The sequence below is a fragment of the Cantharellus anzutake genome (assembly GCF_015039405.1).
Source record: "Cantharellus anzutake strain C23 chromosome Unknown EI90scaffold_33, whole genome shotgun sequence".
NCBI classification, from domain to species: Eukaryota; Fungi; Basidiomycota; class Agaricomycetes; order Cantharellales; family Hydnaceae; genus Cantharellus; species Cantharellus anzutake.
The window spans coordinates 1-16,964 of record NW_024066983.1 but is presented as its reverse complement, the minus strand read 5'-3'; the positions used below and the strand labels follow the sequence as shown (position 1 = coordinate 16,964).

Below are 16,964 nucleotides of genomic sequence, written 5' to 3'. Positions count from 1 at the left end.
GGCGATTAAAAAAATAATCCCCTCCCAAAAAAAAAACTGAGAAACACACGTGGCTGAACTGTTGCGTCAATTGGGACGGAATCGCCCTGTCCATTCGATCACGTACACTAATCCAAACTCTGTGGAAGCTCCACAGTCAACATACGAAGTCCGTACCGGATCCGCTCAAAGAAACACGAGTCAAGGACAGCTGAATACAACGCCACAGCCGGGCCAAACGCAGCCCAGCGGAGCTTTCCGAGGAAGCAAAACAACGGAACCACATCAGTGATCGCAGGAAGAGCCATCTCTGTGAGATGTGGAGGTCCAGGGTGGGAAGCTCAAGGCTGTAGATTCGCAGAAGATGCTTAGATCTTGCCGGGTTGTCTGACAAAGAGGCAGTAACCTGCCTGCGAATAAGCTGAGCAAAGTGAGAACAGCAGATATTTGGGGAAATGGACAAAGGAACAATCTGGATATCACTTTCCGCAAATCCAAAACGTCCCGATAACTGTAATGGACAAAACACAGATGTTGCCTCGAGAATTGCTTCTGGGATATTAAGCAAGGTTGGTCGACATCAAAGACACTACCGAAATGAGTGGCTACTAACCAGGGAGCATGGTACCCTCACGGGAAATGTCATTTCCCAATACATCAAGGGGACGCCTCTGCCACATACTACACATATTACTTGAGGAAGGCCGAGCGCATGGTGGGGGCTAGATAATAATGGCAATACGAACCCCCTCCAAGGAGATCTCACTAATTTTCATAGACGTGCCTCAGGCACCAAGCTGGTGTCTGGGGGAGCAGTACAGGTGCGCAAAAAAGGACAATGAAAAGTCACTTAAGAGCTTGAGGCGTTCATGTCGCGTTCGAATCTCGGCTAAATGGATTTACCATTGCGAAACGAAAACCCTTGTCAGGAAAACAAAAAATATACTGATAAGCCAGCAGTGAGACGGTGCATATAGCCCGATTCCAATAAGGCTGATGACCTGCCTAATAACCCGGGAAAACGGCTCTTCATAAGTGACAAAGTAATCTTCAATTCGCAATCATAGCCTTGCATGCACTGGTGCAACACCGCTTGAGCATGCAAGCCTCACGGACACAGTGCACATTCCTGAGCGAGATTTGCGGTCCTTAGGTAGTTTGAAAGCACGTCAACAACGAGCGAAACCAAGCATTCGTCGGGACCGAGGGACGCAAATCAATTCAGTTTCTATATTCCCAATTCGGGCGGACAGAGGTAAAAATGCACTGCAGAAACTTGATGACTCGTCGACCTGAGAATTCCGGTTAATCGATCGGGCATGGGCGCCTGTTTCCCTGAGCATACACGTTCGTATCATGTGCCTGTCCCTGGGGTGTTCATAGCATAACCCCACTCCCGTGTACAGTGCAGAAAGCCTTTTGAGCGGCATGTGATAAGGAACCACACACCAAGAACTGCGGCAAGAAGCCAGGTGATTTGGTCTGTGGCCGCAGGCCTCGGTGAAGCAACTGCTCAGTGATCCCAGAGGCATCCAAAAGATTGTTTGGGCGCTATTCAGTGAGGAAGTCGTATGCACCTACAGCCGTGATTCCTTTAATGACCGAATAGGGGCCCCAAAGGGCCCTGCAGTTGGCCGGCCAGCGAAAAAATTCGGAGTTAGCCAGCGGCATCGGAGTTGGGAACTCACCTAAAGGGGTCTCAGTGAATGAAGGAACCCATGCAGCTTGCGTCGAACATCTATTGAAAGCCTTCAAATCGATCGCAAAGGAGAAGTGTTGGCCGGTCCCTGTGGCCGCCCTATGTAGTTGCATGAACGGATCCCTAAATGATGGTAGAAGATTCCAAATCGATCATTATCACAATATTGATGTCGGATCATTTTTAACTTGTGTGTGGAGGAATGGGAAATTGCAAACCTAGCAGCAAAGAAAGGATAAAAACTGCGCGAATAATTAATTAAATCCGCAAGCACTGCATAGCACATTGCACACCGCGGCTCATCCCCAACGGAAGAAAAAGGATTTTCAAAGATAAAAAATACGAACACATTCAACAACTGCTTTCACCGCACGCACCTTGGTGGCCGAAAAAGCCTCGTGGTCTATCTTACCCCACAAAATGGCATGGTGATCTTATCAGATCCCATGCTCAAGATGAGATTGTGAAGGGCCTCGAGGGTCCAAATCTGCTGACGTGCCACAGTCAGTTGGCGGCACAACCATACTGTGAATCTAGGGAACCCATGCGCCCCGAAACGCTAGTATAATATTATTGGGGTCCGAGGCTCTAGGCTTTCTGGAGCGCTGCAGGCATGAGGATTCTGGGCCCATCAGAGTAGGAAGACGTCAGATGGGTGTAGTGAGGGTCCATCCGTTTGGTGTTTCAAGCGACTGGATTTAAATCTTATAGGAGGTGCACCACTGGCCAGTTGGCAATTCCAAGCAAACACTGTCGAGACATTTATTCGGCTGCGGAAACCAGTACCCTAAGAGGGTAACACTGGGACCAAATTCGGGAGAGAATGATGGCTTGGTGATAATATGTTATCACTCATTTTCAAAAACCACACTCAATCCCATGCGCTTCCTTTCCGTTTCTGGGTGCCCCTTTACATAATCCGTGGTATACGGAGGCAGAAAAGAAATCATTCGAATTCCGGAATATGAAGCGATAGCTACGACACGACCGAGAGATGCATTCCTGATTGGGTCTGCCAGTTAGGTCTTCATTGAATATTACGTGCTGAGTATGTATTCAACTCATATCCGGTGTCTCGGTGATGATCACTAAGGACCAGGCGGATGACAAGATACGGCTGTGATGCTGACGACAATGTGCCGGAGAAAAGGGACCGATGCTGTTAAACGTGGCTAATGAAGCGCAGCAGTGAGGCTAACCGTGCCTCAGGCTTGAGCATCAATTCGTAGCTGCAGTAAGCGCGCAGCTAATGTACCTGGAGAACATTCCGTCGCCTCGGCTAGAAGGTCGGCGACACAGCACTATAGTTAGTCTGCTGCACCGCATGCGCGGGAAAGGTGTGCACTAAAGCACTAGCAGTATGAAGTGCACGTGTCAAGTTTCCAGCATCGTTTGGGCGCCAAAGCAGGGCTTACGCGAGTCAGAGGTTGCAAGTCTCGAGCAAGTGACATGAATGATCAGGTGAATCAGGGTGTGGGATACACAACTAGTTCGAAACCTAGAACACCTATTCAAAGATCAGACGCTGTGCCGGCTGAACCGTGCGCGCACGTTGAAATTGGGTGGCGACAAAAATAATTCCTGATATCAGATGCTTAATCCAGGGAAGTCGGTCTAGAGTCGATGTGTGTGAAAGGGGGTTGCAAATGGCTATGGACGCTAGTGTGTGCGACACGTGTCACTAGGCTGTAACACGTTGGGCGATGAGCATAGAACCCTAAAATGAGAGGGCATAGCCTTGTCTTATTGTGGAGACAAACTTAAGCGCTTAAGCGCTCATCACAAACGGAGCCTGTGCAGGGGAACAATACAGTCTCAGATTGAATTGAATTGAATGGTCGAGTCATCCAACCCTTGTTCCAATTTATTGTTCATTCATTTTTATTCTTTTCCCAAAATTTTCGCGGTTCCGGGATATAAAAACTAAATCCATTGTTTCTCTGAATTCAGTTGTTCGATATATAGCCCCGAGAGAAACCTCGCCGGATTCGTAGTCCTATCTATCCCTTGCCCTCAAATTCCCCTCCAGCCCACAACCCACAATGTCGTCCTTCGATGCTATCCCGGACCTTCAGGAAGCCAAAGCTCAGCACGAGTTCCAACGTACCCGTACTCTCAAAGCGGACCGTGCCTCACATGTGCAACAGCAGCCTTCGCGTCCTTCTCGTCGTCGCTCCTCCTCCTCCAACAATGCACCTCGTCAAGCATGGAGGAAATTAACACCTGTCGAAGCACAGGGAGAGTACCCCTCGTCGTCGAGACGCTTCGCTAGTGCACCCAATGTCTTTGACTCTTGGGACGACGAACTTTCCCGAGCCTACCAAGACGATGGCGACCACGGATATGATAGTGACGTCCCTGAAGCTACCTGGGACTCTTCTTCAGAAACGGAGGACATGGAATCGGATCCTACTCTCCTCAGTGACTTGATTCTTCCTCAGACAGAAGCATTGGGTATGTTAACCTCTTTCCTCCAACAAGAGATAATCGACTTATCACCACACTCCTCCATGACAGATTTCATCACAATTTCCGAGTATCACCTTGCGCAGCCAGCCCAACACTTTCAACGTCCGTTCCCGCCGTCGTACATGGCATCACCTATCCATAACATGGCCGCCATTCACGACTCGCCCATAGGGCCAAGTCTTGGATTACCTGAAGACCCAAAGTTGTGGGTGGATGATCGCCGTTACTCGTCGACCCACTCCGCAACAGACCAAACTAGGCTCCGCTCGTCGAACACCGTCATCATCATCCAGGATTCCGTGTGGTGAGACACGGATCCTACATTCCCTCTCATGACGACTGCATCCACGACGACCATGACTGCTTTTGACGACGAGTTACACGACTACCATCCATCCTAATTGTACCTCCCAATTCCGGACACAAATATCAAAATACGAATTTCCTCTTCAGCTACGCAACACACTACCTGGATACTCCCCGTTTCACTAATCTTCCAATGTACATCTGAACCACTTTTCCCTGGATTCGCACATTCTCCACAGCCATAACCCTTCTCACAATCCCCCCCAACCTACAATTTATCAAATCACCTATTTCACTTGTGGAACCACGTCGGCTATCGACCCTTCGCCTGTACCATAATGTTATTCTTGCTTTGACCACATAGTACGATGCATGTTTTGCACCAACAAAAAATTCTTATTTGTATTACTTAAATTTAAAACCCCGGTTGTGACCATTGGTGGCGAGCTTGCGAAATGGGGTGACAGCCAGGTGACTAAGCACACATGCTGCATGCTAAACATGGTGAGTGAGCTGCAAGTTCCGTATCGTCCGAATCCAGCAACAGGCACAATACAAAATATTCCGCACTGGAGATTCCGTCCAATTTCACACACTCGGCTGCCCATCACTTATGCGAGCTGGGCTTCAAAAGAGCTGCTCGAACGTTTCTGCATGACGAATACAGCGGAGAAGAGTAACATATATATAGTATTAATGCGAATTTCGTGTGACGCCATGATTTATTTCTGTCATGAAGATGCACGCGCGCGCTCTCGCGCGTTCGGTGCATGATAGATGGATGATACGATGCAGCTGGGAAGCGAATTAATACATGCGCATACGCGCGTAATATCGTAGCCTATGGTCAAGTCTCGGACCAATTAGCGACCGGTTGATGAAAGGCCGTTCTCTCAGATTGACTCGTGCTACCCAAACCATTGGGTACTCATGTCGTATGGTTACGTTACGGCGGTGATATCAGATCAGACTCACATAAGGTCAAAACGGCCTATTGCTCTTGCATTACCGTCCCAACGAGAGCCTTTTTGAGGCGTCTCTAGTTCCATGCTGCGGACCGGTCTTGCCTTATCGATCGGCGATGCCATAGAGTCCATTGATTGAGGGGTTTTTTGTGTCGAGGGGGGTTGCAGAGGAGGCCATTACTGCAGATTCCCCGGCGGCGATCCGAACTGGGTGCGAGGCAGGACATTAGTGTAGTAACTCAGTGAATGAATACCATGGTGACGTCGTTGAGCGCAATTCGAAGGCCATTATTGGCAGGACATCGTGGCGATCGATAACAAGTTGGGGATCGTGGATTAGATTAGGCATTCTGTACAGAAATAATAGGAGCCAAAAGTGTGGGATCGCGAATTACTAAACGGGTAACATACGCGGAGACTGAGGGCTACGGCGAAGGTGGAGAAGACGTCATAGTGCGTGGACATCAAGTTTGAGAAGACAGCAAACGCAGCGAATGGCAGAATTTGCTTCAGCAAGAGCGGCTGCCAATGCAATCAATGCAATAATGAAAGACCTTGGAGTCGATATGCTGCACCTCAAGCATGCTTTGGTGCGTGGGGCTAGAAGACAACTTCCAGCCTACACACACAGCAGTGGAGGGAGCATATAATAGGAAGAAGAGGCGGGGCGGAATGAATGAGCATTTGTGGCAGGTTCTTGTAGCACTGCTACGCAACAAGTGCCCACAGAAAACATGGCTATCCTTACAGCATATCTGAAACGCCAGGCCGTTATGATCGAAGAGTGGGGTCACAGACGCCCGCGAGTGGATGGAGTGAGGGACCTGGTGACTAACGACACATGTCCGGGGCCCAATTCAGCACAGTGTCTTATGGTGGATGTAGGGTGTGTAGAATGCCTTGGCTTGTATTGGCTCCAGCCAATGAGGCAGAAGATCCCAGTGTAGTGGGAAAGGGCAATCAATCATAAGCTTGTGATTGTTCACAAAGATTGGTCATACGAAAAGTCATGAGCTTCGCTGTTCCGGCAACTTCATATACGTCCGCCAGTGAAGAGAGCAGCTTGAAAATAGGAGGAGTCTGAGCGGCGAAAACGATAACAGACAATGGTTTCTGTCACGTGCAGTCAGCACGTGGCATGCAGCCGTCCGTTAGAGGGCTGTTGGTTGCACCACCATCGCAGGAGAACTAGATACCATGCATTTGATGCCACTTGGGTAAATACGCTTGGGCTACGGCTGAAATGGATAAATTGTCAATTATCCCAGTGCAGACTTGGTCCAATTCATTACTCCCCTTCCCCACTGGGTGCGTGTAGTGGTTCCTGAGGTGCGCCTCAAGTTGTTAATATGAGCCTGAGTCCAAGATTTCCTCTGTTTTTTTTTCGGCGGCGCCGCCATCTGATGGAAACTCCCTCGGCATGATCCTTCTCACGGGGCCTAGAAGTGTGGCGCTATGCTGGAAAGGACCAAAGCCACGAAGCTTCTTTGCAAGGGAGTCCCCTCTCGCTTTTAATGTTGTCTTGTTCATGCGGGATTTCATCTCATCACACGGCTAACTATCTCCACCCACCCCATGGCCATAGGTTCCATAGCGCCGCATCAGCGGTATTGTCTTGACCATTTCAATCATTCGTCATAGATGGTTATGCCCACACTTTGGTCTCATTGGGGAACTCATTCCTGCTCCAATTGCGCGTGTAGCCCCGTTTTCGACAATCCACACCATCGATATCCAAATTCCCCTGAAATATGCGTCTTGGAAATCAACCGAGTGCCGCGCGCACTGCACCTTCGTGGATTCTCGATACTTGAACTAGTCCACCGGTTCCAGTAGCAGTACCGGGCGCCTCGAGCTATTGGATCATTGTGTCTTTCCCCTTTAGCCTTCCTCGCCATTTCCTGGGTGGACTGCCAGTGTGCGCAGTCGCACCGTTTGTAACTAGAGGTTGTTCTACTCCGCCAATTTGGAACAGTTTGGAATCCTCGTCCAGTGCTGTATACTACGCCCTGATCGGTGCCGCTGAACATAAGCCAAAGGTTTGGTCAGTCTTAGGGGGACGGGTGCCTCAGCATAGTTGGTAGCACTCCAAAAGAAGGCACGACTGCTGGGGACAGTCGCGCTGGACTGAAGGTTGTGTGTCATAATGCCATATTTCCTCTTAGGGGGGTTCTAGAGATCGTTTGACAAGTTGTCCAGGGTGAGAAACTTGTGCTGGCAGATATCGGGGAACTCGAACTCATTCTTGGTATTTCCCAATTGGTTTCTCACCCTTCGGATTGCTGCGGTGTTGGGGATCGCCCACGATGTGAGGTGCGATTTGGGTGCTTGTCTGGTTCCTGGGTAGTGCGAAATGCTTCGAAATCTCGCACGCCCGATGTTTGTGCCTTCAAGGCCACTGCTGTGGGACTCAGGCCTTAGTCCTAAGTACAGGTCCTCACCATGCCAACAAATGAACATGAGCAAGGCGGATTTGGCGGGTACGTTATTGAACTCAATGACACGGACCCTTCTACCCCTTCAACTTGCCCACACTCTCGACCGGATTCTGTTCTTTACTGACATACGCTGAGTCTCCCCAATAAATATTGGCGCTTCCAAAAAACACTGCATTTGATCAACAAAACTATAACATTGTGATTACTCGTTTTGCTGAAGGTTTCAAGACTCAGCCGGAATTTGAATCTTTATTTCTGGTGTTACTTTTCACTCTTCCCCTAGAAAAGGATCATATACGCCCCGAATTCTGGGTCTATGGCCCCTGGTCGACATGCCCATTTCACGATCTCTCATCAAGTGTGGAGAATTAGGTACTTTAATGAGCTCCACTTTTGCGACCGGGAGGGCCCTAATGGTTCACAAGTAGTGTCAAGTGGTAGCTGCATCTCAAGTTGCGTTGACACATTGTCCTTGCCAGTGTCCGCTCTTGTGGAAGCCACCCATTTATCCTATCTGATAGCCTACTGTATTTTACATCAGGTGGGTTCCCAGATACTATTGCACCGGGCTATGGCTGGGTGCGGGGGGGGGCTTCATTATCTATTGAGTATTTACCAACCACTCCTCGACTAGGCAGCACTACTGGCAACCTGCCACGAACTCTACCAAATTGTTCTGTTTGAATAGCTACCGATGAAGTCAGTCAGTCAGAATTTGACCAATGATTCGCCTCGGGTTTCACAGCAAAGCATCATTGCGGGCGGTGCCTCGGAAATTCGCTGGAACTACGCTGATACAACACCCCGCCCCTTTAAAATTCAGAAATCATCTCGAAATTTGTCCCTACGCGGCACCCAGAATGGATGGAAAAAGGACAGGCCATCACTACACAATGCATCACGATTTCGATATCCTTACCTACCTGCGTGTCAATTTCAAAGACTTCACCCTAGATGGCAATCCGCCACTCTTAGAATACCCACTCGACGATTACCGTATTCGTATGTTACCTGAAGCGATCCTTAGTGCCCTTGATATCTTTCCCCTCGAGATCCTTGACATGACTTTGCACTCTTTAAGTATTTTCGATGCGTAAATAGACGCATTTACGGAGTCATTTCTCGACAATCGATTACAAATACGCAGCCGATCCATTGCACGATGTTTTGACTATCAAGACCGGCTGGATTACTTGTGAGACTCTGCAAAAAACTCTGCATGGCCGATTTTGGCTCTACATTCTTACATACATTCGCGTTTGTTTCTTGTGCTTTTCACAGGATGCACGATCCCTACGGCTGCGGTATAGTTATGCAATCCGGAAATCCGGGCAGATCCTTGACATGTTGCCAAAGTAGATTCTCACTTTAGATAGCGCATGTCGTGCGGGCATTGCTTTGCATGGTTCTACCAACGCCATGGAACAATACCTGTCATGTATAGCGGCTCAAAAATTACGAGCTGGCAATAAGAGAGCTCAAGAAGTGACAGGTCAAGCCGGCCTTGACGACCCCGGATGGGGATCCTTCCGATGGACGATTAGAGCAGGCTAAGTAGCTGTTGAATTTCCAACATAGTCTCCTGTTTTTTGGGCATTCTAAAACGGTGGCCAAGTATTTCTGCTGGGCAGGAGAATATTTCTTGCGGAAGACTTGCTCTTCCTCCAGAACTCCAGGATTGGGGGTTCATCAGGAGGGGAAGAGCATATGGGGATCTGGGATAGTTCCGGACCCGGGGAGGATGGTAGGAGCCTGTGACGGCTCAGGGCTTGTCGAAGCGCTGCGCGCTTGCAGCCTGCAGGTACCAAACTGCGTCAACCTGGAGTGGAACCGGTTGGGAGATGGTCATTTGGACCGTCTCTAACATTTCAAAATGAAAGGAAATGGAAGGGGCTGGGTTCAACAATCCCAGAGAAACTCGAAGCGCAGGGCGCTTTCCGTGAGTTAGCAGTTCCACAGGAGCCAGACTGCCATCAATTTGGCCTGGAACCGACGCAGGACGTGTTGCCTGCATCATTCCTAGGCGTACAGATGACGCTTGTTCCCTGGGAACAGTGGTAGGGACTACTGGGCGATTTAACCTGGAAAAGGTCAAAGTGCGGGGGGTGCTCAGTGAGCTGGCACCCAGCCCGGGCTGGTAAACGATTCTCCCTACTTAGAACAGGTGGGGAAGTGGCCGTAGGGACCACCACTGGCCTCTTGGGACGAGAGGAAAGAGTAGGTAGGGGCTGTGGATCTGACAGCCCCAGAGGAAGTCGAAGCACGGGGCGCTTCGGTGAGCTGGCACTCAGCAGATGCTGAGGTACCATTATTCCCCCGTGGAATTGGTGGGGAGATGGTCATGTGGATGGTCCTTGGCCTCTCAGAACGAGAGGGGTTGGGGTTCCGGAAGGTGTGCGGAAAGTAAAGTGGAATGACCAAGGTGGAAGGTGCGGACTACGCGTAATAGAGTCTGGGCATGTAGATGACCAGGGGGTCAGGAAAAGAGCAACATACACGTGCGAGAAGCTTGAAGGTGGGAAAAAAGTTAGGTAATTCCGGACTCCTTGCAAGCAAGGTAATTTCACCCGCTAATACATCGTTTGACAGCTGCTCGCATCTTTTCGTACGTATTATGAGGGTGGACCCAACTCAAATGATCGCTTTTTCCTCCGTTAACTCCGAATTCGACAAGTGCCGCGAAAGCGCTGATAGATTCCCAAATCGGGCACCTCAATCACACCAAGGAATCATTCAGGGACGGACCTTGGTCCTCGCAGTGAGCCTCGTTTCCGAGCCGCTTTCACAATGGATCTAGAGGACGTAGGGGAGCTGAAATACTCTTGCAAAGAAGGGCCTGTCATCAGCACTGTCGCCCCAAGCCATATCCGGGAGCTTTTGATCTCCCGAACACCCTACACGTGGTCTACTGCTGGCGAGCTTGGTATCGCAGCGGTAAAAAGGCAGTTGGAGGTTTATGAAGAGTCTCTTAAGGATGTAGAGGATCAGAAAAAGCTTTCCGCGGATGCATCGCTGTTTGATGCAGTGGCCACGAAAATCGCAACGTCCCTCAATGTTGACCCGTCGGATGACATCAAAGCTATTATGTCCCTTCCACAATCTGTACTGGTAAGCTATTAGGATTATTTTGCTCCTTCCTCCAGCTACTATTTAATGATGTAGCGTAGGGCCGTAGGAAGATGGGATAAGTTGCCATATCACGCCTTCTGCATTGCGAGGCGGTCTGCTGAGGGCGCAGTGGATGGAGGTCTAACTGAGCGGCTTGACGCTGAGGCTGGGGGGGCGCTTAGCTCCGACGTTGATGAATGGTGGGCCTTTTTTCTGTCATTTCGTCATGGACTCGAACGGTTCACACTCCTGCAGGATCCTCCGCAACGAGGCATGGCTGAGAAATAGTCAGGAACCCAAAGACTGGTCGCGAGGGCTCGTTCGATTCTCTCAGCACGCAAATGCTGTCTTTCAGGATTCTACTCTCTCTGTTAATGCAAGGGTGCTCAGTCGTTCTTCGATGAGTGGCTATAAGATTTTAGACAGGAATCGAGCGTCCTCGATAAAGATCCAGCCAAATATTGGCGCCTTTGCTAGCGTCTTCAGTGTACTCAGTGATGGTCTTTTGAAAGGCGTGGACTGGAATAATGTCTTTGCTGCAGGAGGAATCGCTCTCTCCTCGCTGCTCTGCACAGATGTCAAAGCGGACGCTCTCATTTTTAAGAACTCCGACATAGATCTCTATATTCATGGGCTCGGGCCAACTGAGGCTAACAAGAAAATTCAGCACATCTATGACGTCTGGAAGTCAAACTTGCCCAAGGACGCTGATTCCAGGGTTGCACGGAACTCACGAACGGTTTGTTGTTACCTGGGGGCCCACTATGTTGCTGCCGTCTCAACAGCTTACTCATGCAGATCACCCTCTTTGGGCCTTATCCTACGCGGCGAATCCAAATTGTCTTGAAGTTGGTTCGAGATCCGAAAGAGATCCTTCTGAATTTCGACCTCGATATCTGTTCCATGGGATGGGACGGAAAAGAGCTCTATCTTCTTCCACGAGCCGCTCGCGCCCTTCAGAGTAAGCTCATTTTCTCCCGATACCCACACATTTGTTCCTCAGACTTAGTAGCGGGTTACAATGTCTTTACGATGAATCTTATTAATGGACATTACCTGGGAGAGCGAAGGGCAAGTCAAGAAGAGAGGTATTCCATTTTAGTCGCCGACGTTAACACTGTTTTGATTCTCTTTAGGGTTTTCAAATATGCGGACAGAGTACGAAAGTCACATGAAGCCCGCTCCTTATCTAACTGTTCCCTTTCAAGGGTTATGGGATCCGTTTTCTCCCCAGCTACGTTGATTCACTCCCCAGGGACGAGCAGGCTCTCGACGTGTTGAGTCTTGGCCAAGAAATGCAGCATACGGACATGAACAGGATCTCAAGAAATTCGGAGTGTTGGATTACCAAGCTCTTAAATATGTTGGTGGAGCCATTTTTATGAATGTCACATACTGACTGCAGGATCAAGTCGATTCTTCAACGGGAATCCACTGGACTTAAAGGGGCCGAAACCGGCGTTGTCTCATGCCTCTATTTCTGAAATTTCATGGAATTCCACAGATACACAAGGTCGAAGTTGCTTGTCCAGCTTTGAGCGCCTCATGCGGCACGTCTGGCTCTGGGGGCGCGCGTGCGATGGTGACATTATGTGAGCACGTCTTTTTATACCAGGGTATCTCTTACTCCTTGACTTAGTCTCGACAACACAACATTCGCCTCCGTCGATTACACAGAAAATTCCAGTCCTGTGGGATACGATGAAACCCCCCATTATGCCTGGAATGAGAAGTTCAAGTTTGCTGATTTCGAGTCCGCTATTTTTCATGTGAACGAAAAGGAGCTAGACCAACTTGAAAACAATATGTCAGAATGCGGGTACCCGACGAGATGGAATGGCCTCCGTATGTGATGCGTGCGCTTCTCGTTACAGCACTCAATTTCTCTGACCAGACCCACGCGCAGGCTCGAGATTCGAGGAGATAGTTGTGGATGCAAACAAGGTTGGACGCATGGTAATCGGAAAATCATTGGAGAAGGTCCTGGGCTCCGAGGGAGACTTTCTTATCCCTCTGTGGCTCCCAGAGGATTTCGTCTCCTTTGCTAATGAAACAATTAAGAACTCTCTGGCCGCTCATCACTTGCCGGTGGACATTGAACCACTATGTCTCATATCAAACCAACCTCTTCAGGACACCGATGCGTCCGGAAATCTGAGGCCGTACTACTGGCATATTGACCGAGTGTGTGCATGGCAAAAGATAGATCGGCGAATCGACGAGTAAGCACTTTTTGCGAACCTGGGACATTGTACGTATGATATTGCATCCAGAATATTTGAAGTCCTTTGGGCGTTCCATTCCGCCAATGCCACGCTCGCTGCATTACCGGAAGAACGGATGTTGTCCTTCATTACCCAGCTTTCTAAGAGAGCCATCCGGAAAGGTCCGGATGATGAGATGGCCAGCTTTGCTCGCTGGGTTGGGCGAGTCCCAGGTCAAATGCGCTTCTCATACTCGTGAGTAACTTAATGGCTAATCCATTGTGATGCTTATAATCCATTGCGCCACAGTGACAACTGGTACAATATGGAATATAATGATGAAGATGACGAATGGGCATGGTGAATCTGTGTTGAATCTGGGGAAAGTTTGGGTGTACACTAGTTAAACGTGGCAGGGGATTCCAGCAGATTGTAGGACATTTGAGATGTCCGGGTTCCAAATTCACAAAATGATTCAAACAGTCAGCTACATTGATGTTGACGTGACTTCCTAGGCTGGGGGAGAGACTCCAAGTGGAGGTGACTGCACCGCGATAGGTGTGCCTCCTGAACCAACGGTACCTGCGTGACGATACATGTCAGCGCCGAGCACATTCTCTATAGCATGAAACCGCTAAACACAAACGTTTCTTTTTCCTCCTTCTCTCTGGCCAGCCTGGGGTGCCAGGGTCGGAACGGTTTGGTGTCGACTCTTGTGTTCTAGGTGTAGATGCTTTAAGCATCTCACCCGAACCCCCTGACCCAGGCTCAGTACGAATGTATGGGGACACAGTATTAGAGAAGTGTATCGAGTTTATTCCTATAAACCTCTGCTGTTGGGGATTGAGTGGAGATGTAGGCGAAGCAGAGACAAGTGACGGGCTATCCATAGAGTGTGCAATTTCCATAACGTTTCGAATCTTTCGGGATGGAGTATCAGCATCCGATAAGGCGAGGCCGGTGCTCGTGGGAGGTCTAGCTGGAGGCGAAGCAGCCAGTATATGAACAGCAGTAGTTCGTATTGCGTGCAGAAGTGGAAGAGTCACGACATTTGTGGACGAGGACGCGTCCCCCATTTGTGCGCGAGCAGACGGTTGTACGCTTCCCCCCCTAGTGACGGATCCAGCAGGTCCTGGAGTACCGGTGTCCAATGGAGTACCAGCAGCGTGGGAGATGCCATCTTCAGCACCTGCGGCACTAACTAACTTTTTTGAGGATGACGTGACGAATGCAGAGGTTGGGTCGAATGAAACAGGCCATACGTGTCCTTTCTTAGGGGTGAAGGCAGGCTTGTGTTGGCGAAGGATAGACATTGAGGACATCAATGCGTGTAACGAAGCGTTCTAATCGTGCTGTTGCTCGATTAATGGATTCAGGGAGTGGAAGGACGTAACAGTACCATACGATTCGCGATGAGAGCGTAAAGATTTGGTGATTGCTGGATTCGATTGTTGATAAGGTAGTACACTTCAAGGGGGCGAACTGCACAATATGCCCATTGGCGTACTACGGGAATGGGGAGAAAAGCCATCGGGCTGACCTTCGTCTGGAGACAATCTTTCTCGTTTGTGAAGTATGAACAACGATGGGGGTTCTGAATGCACGACAGCAAACTCTAGCCCCGTGAACTTTCTTACCACTACTAATTAGCATGATTGTATAGCTATTAGCGATGTGCTGGCGTACATACTTTAACTCCTCTCGCTCATTCATTTCCGCCCCATTCTCATTCCCTACGTTTTGCATGCGAAGAATCTGATTGTTTGAAGGGGGTTCTGTGCGATACCATGGAGAGAACGTGAAATATTCCATCGCCGAGCGCTCATCAAGCGGCGCCATTGCCTAATGCCATAATCTATGAACTACTTCAACTGGATAACACAAGCTTCAACCAGCGTACCGCTATGAACTCGGGGAAGAAGAACGACTGCTCGCTGTAATCGTCCGCGGGAGTGGACATAATCTAAACGATTACAATCCTTTAAATCCCAATCATTGAGGATTAACGTGAGGGCGACTCACTCAGGCACTGGTGCAACACCATGTGGCGGTGCAGCGTCCGAGCATTGTGATGGCTCAGAAGGAGAGAACACTGTTAGCTGTCATTGGAGACGAGGTGTTCCCTAGCGATAGGCGCCAATGATTGTGTGAACCTGATTCTTCTTCCAACATCTTAGGATACAGTGACTGGTGTCCTCCTCGCTGGAATTGGCCACGTCGATGAACGACAAAAAAAGAACTTCTTGGTAGTTGATAGTAGTACGTTCATTATCCTTCCACTCCGTAACAATGGAGTTTCACTCTATTGTCTACAAGAAACGCAGGTCTCCGTCATTGAATCGACATTTCAGGAGTTCACTGAGCGGAATGATGTTGCCATCCTGCTCATCAATCAACATGTAAGATTCAATATCGATATAATTGCGGCCGCAGCTACCCTTCTTTCTTTCTCTTCAGGTTGCCGAGAAGATTCGACCCACAGTTGACCGATACACCCAGGCGTTCCCCGCGTTACTTGAAATACCGAGCAAGGATCACCCATACGGTAGGTCATTTCGATCATGCATGTATTAGACATCCTCCATCCTGATCACCGATCACACTTTGCATGAAATTTCCGTCCTTGAATACATGACCATTCTCGTTGGTCACATCAACCCAATCGTTTTATTTCCCCAGATCCTGACAAGGATTCCGTACTAAAGCGTGTTCACAAACTCATCGGAGAATAAATTTCAATGGCGCATGTCCTTATGCAGGTGCAATAATTATATCCAGCGAGCCCGCACGTATTGCCCCCAATCATCTTTGGACAGGTCGCCCGAATCCTCTCTTACTCTGACGAGTACCTTGCCTAGGACAGATGCTATGGACGTATAATATATACGTGTTACACTAAACCCAGCCATCTGCACGGTATCTTGGTACAGGCTACCAGCCACGGAGCCGCTTGCACTTCGGAAAAAAGAGCATACAGTCATGCACTAGCATGCGCTTCGAGACGTGCCCGCAAAGACAGAGGTTAGGTCACAGCATTGGCCAGCAACTCACTCTGGTGCCGACGCAACAGGGGCTCCAGAATGCATTTGACATATTTGCTGTCCGGCATGTCTGAGAATGGGTTTCAGCATTTGCATTTCTCTGGGTTTGGAACACACGGCTGAATCTACCTTGGCCAACTTTGAAAACCAAGATAGTAGAATACCGAAGGCGAAAAATCAAAAGGAAAGACGTGGAATTTAGGGGGAAGTGACCAAATGTCAAAGTCTGTTCACAACCATGGTGGAATGAACCATCACTACTCGTCTCGGTGGAGAGGATATCCTCGAGCCATGATAATCAGTGAATCTAGTCATCGGTAAACAACACCATCAATCTGCCTGGATTCTGGGAGATCGAAGGGAAGGGAAACTCGGGCTTGGCCACCATGCGGGACAGGGGTATCGCTACGCGCAGCGCGTTGGGATAATGCTTGAGTTCTAGAGAGACAGCATCGCCAGATGATGTCGTCCAGCGAGTCAACAAACGAAATAGGGTGACATCACGGGGGTCCTTCGAAGATTGAGTGCTGAAAATCCCAGTGGAAAAGTTGACTTCTTAAACTCGGTTGCTCGGCAGACTTGCACATTAAAGGGGGGGAACGGGGACCGGTCTGCGACCCGCAAGTAACGACTTATCTACCAAGAACTGGGACTGGGGAAACTTTGATACCTCGATCTAGATTAGGCAGGTGACCAGCCTCGAGATAAGTAAACGTCGGACCCCTCCTTGAAAAGGCCTAAGCATAATCCCAGCT

General features: G+C 49.3%; 7 protein-coding genes across 7 annotated transcripts; 4 read left to right on the top strand and 3 right to left on the bottom strand.

Annotated features, from left to right (window-relative positions):
- Positions 1 to 68: 68 nt before the first annotated feature.
- On the bottom strand, positions 69 to 906 carry EI90DRAFT_1476910 (uncharacterized protein). Its single transcript, XM_039051820.1, has 2 exons — positions 593 to 906; positions 69 to 531 (listed from the first exon to the last, which is right to left on the bottom strand). Exons 1-2 carry the CDS (start codon positions 666 to 668, stop codon positions 137 to 139), a joined length of 471 nt encoding a protein of 156 aa, XP_038914470.1. The 5' UTR covers positions 669 to 906; the 3' UTR covers positions 69 to 136.
- Positions 907 to 3,720: 2,814 nt separating this feature from the next.
- Positions 3,721 to 4,455, top strand: EI90DRAFT_3155540 (uncharacterized protein; the record flags this gene model as incomplete). Its single annotated transcript, XM_039066005.1, has 1 exon — positions 3,721 to 4,455. One exon carries the CDS (start codon positions 3,721 to 3,723, stop codon positions 4,453 to 4,455), a length of 735 nt encoding a protein of 244 aa, XP_038914469.1.
- A 1,990-nt stretch (positions 4,456 to 6,445) lies between these two features.
- On the top strand, positions 6,446 to 6,924 carry EI90DRAFT_1476775 (uncharacterized protein). Its single transcript, XM_039051819.1, has 2 exons — positions 6,446 to 6,726; positions 6,785 to 6,924. The coding sequence occupies exons 1-2, from the start codon at positions 6,525 to 6,527 to the stop codon at positions 6,820 to 6,822; spliced, it is 240 nt and encodes a 79-aa protein (XP_038914468.1). The 5' UTR covers positions 6,446 to 6,524; the 3' UTR covers positions 6,823 to 6,924.
- A 3,079-nt stretch (positions 6,925 to 10,003) lies between these two features.
- On the bottom strand, positions 10,004 to 10,358 carry EI90DRAFT_3063562 (uncharacterized protein). Its single transcript, XM_039060737.1, has one exon. The coding sequence runs from the start codon at positions 10,197 to 10,199 to the stop codon at positions 10,008 to 10,010; it is 192 nt and encodes a 63-aa protein (XP_038914467.1). The 5' UTR covers positions 10,200 to 10,358; the 3' UTR covers positions 10,004 to 10,007.
- Positions 10,359 to 10,643: 285 nt separating this feature from the next.
- Positions 10,644 to 13,532, top strand: EI90DRAFT_3125526 (uncharacterized protein; the record flags this gene model as incomplete). The annotated part of the gene is made up of 11 exons (XM_039063840.1): positions 10,644 to 10,964; positions 11,019 to 11,164; positions 11,220 to 11,703; positions 11,763 to 11,925; positions 11,977 to 12,122; positions 12,173 to 12,327; positions 12,377 to 12,538; positions 12,604 to 12,809; positions 12,859 to 13,186; positions 13,238 to 13,423; positions 13,478 to 13,532. 11 exons carry the CDS (start codon positions 10,644 to 10,646, stop codon positions 13,530 to 13,532), a joined length of 2,352 nt encoding a protein of 783 aa, XP_038914466.1.
- Positions 13,533 to 14,415: 883 nt separating this feature from the next.
- On the bottom strand, positions 14,416 to 15,128 carry EI90DRAFT_2924887 (mediator complex, subunit Med6; the record flags this gene model as incomplete). Its single annotated transcript, XM_039054881.1, has 5 exons — positions 14,416 to 14,511; positions 14,568 to 14,650; positions 14,709 to 14,796; positions 14,855 to 15,010; positions 15,069 to 15,128. Coding segments are annotated over 5 exons (483 nt in total), but the record flags the coding sequence as incomplete, so codon positions are not given.
- Positions 15,129 to 15,239: 111 nt separating this feature from the next.
- EI90DRAFT_3125524 (vacuolar ATP synthase) lies at positions 15,240 to 15,900 on the top strand (the record flags this gene model as incomplete). The annotated part of the gene is made up of 5 exons (XM_039063839.1): positions 15,240 to 15,284; positions 15,346 to 15,427; positions 15,485 to 15,567; positions 15,626 to 15,713; positions 15,848 to 15,900. The coding sequence occupies 5 exons, from the start codon at positions 15,240 to 15,242 to the stop codon at positions 15,898 to 15,900; spliced, it is 351 nt and encodes a 116-aa protein (XP_038914464.1).
- Between the last annotated feature and the right edge of the window lie 1,064 nt (positions 15,901 to 16,964).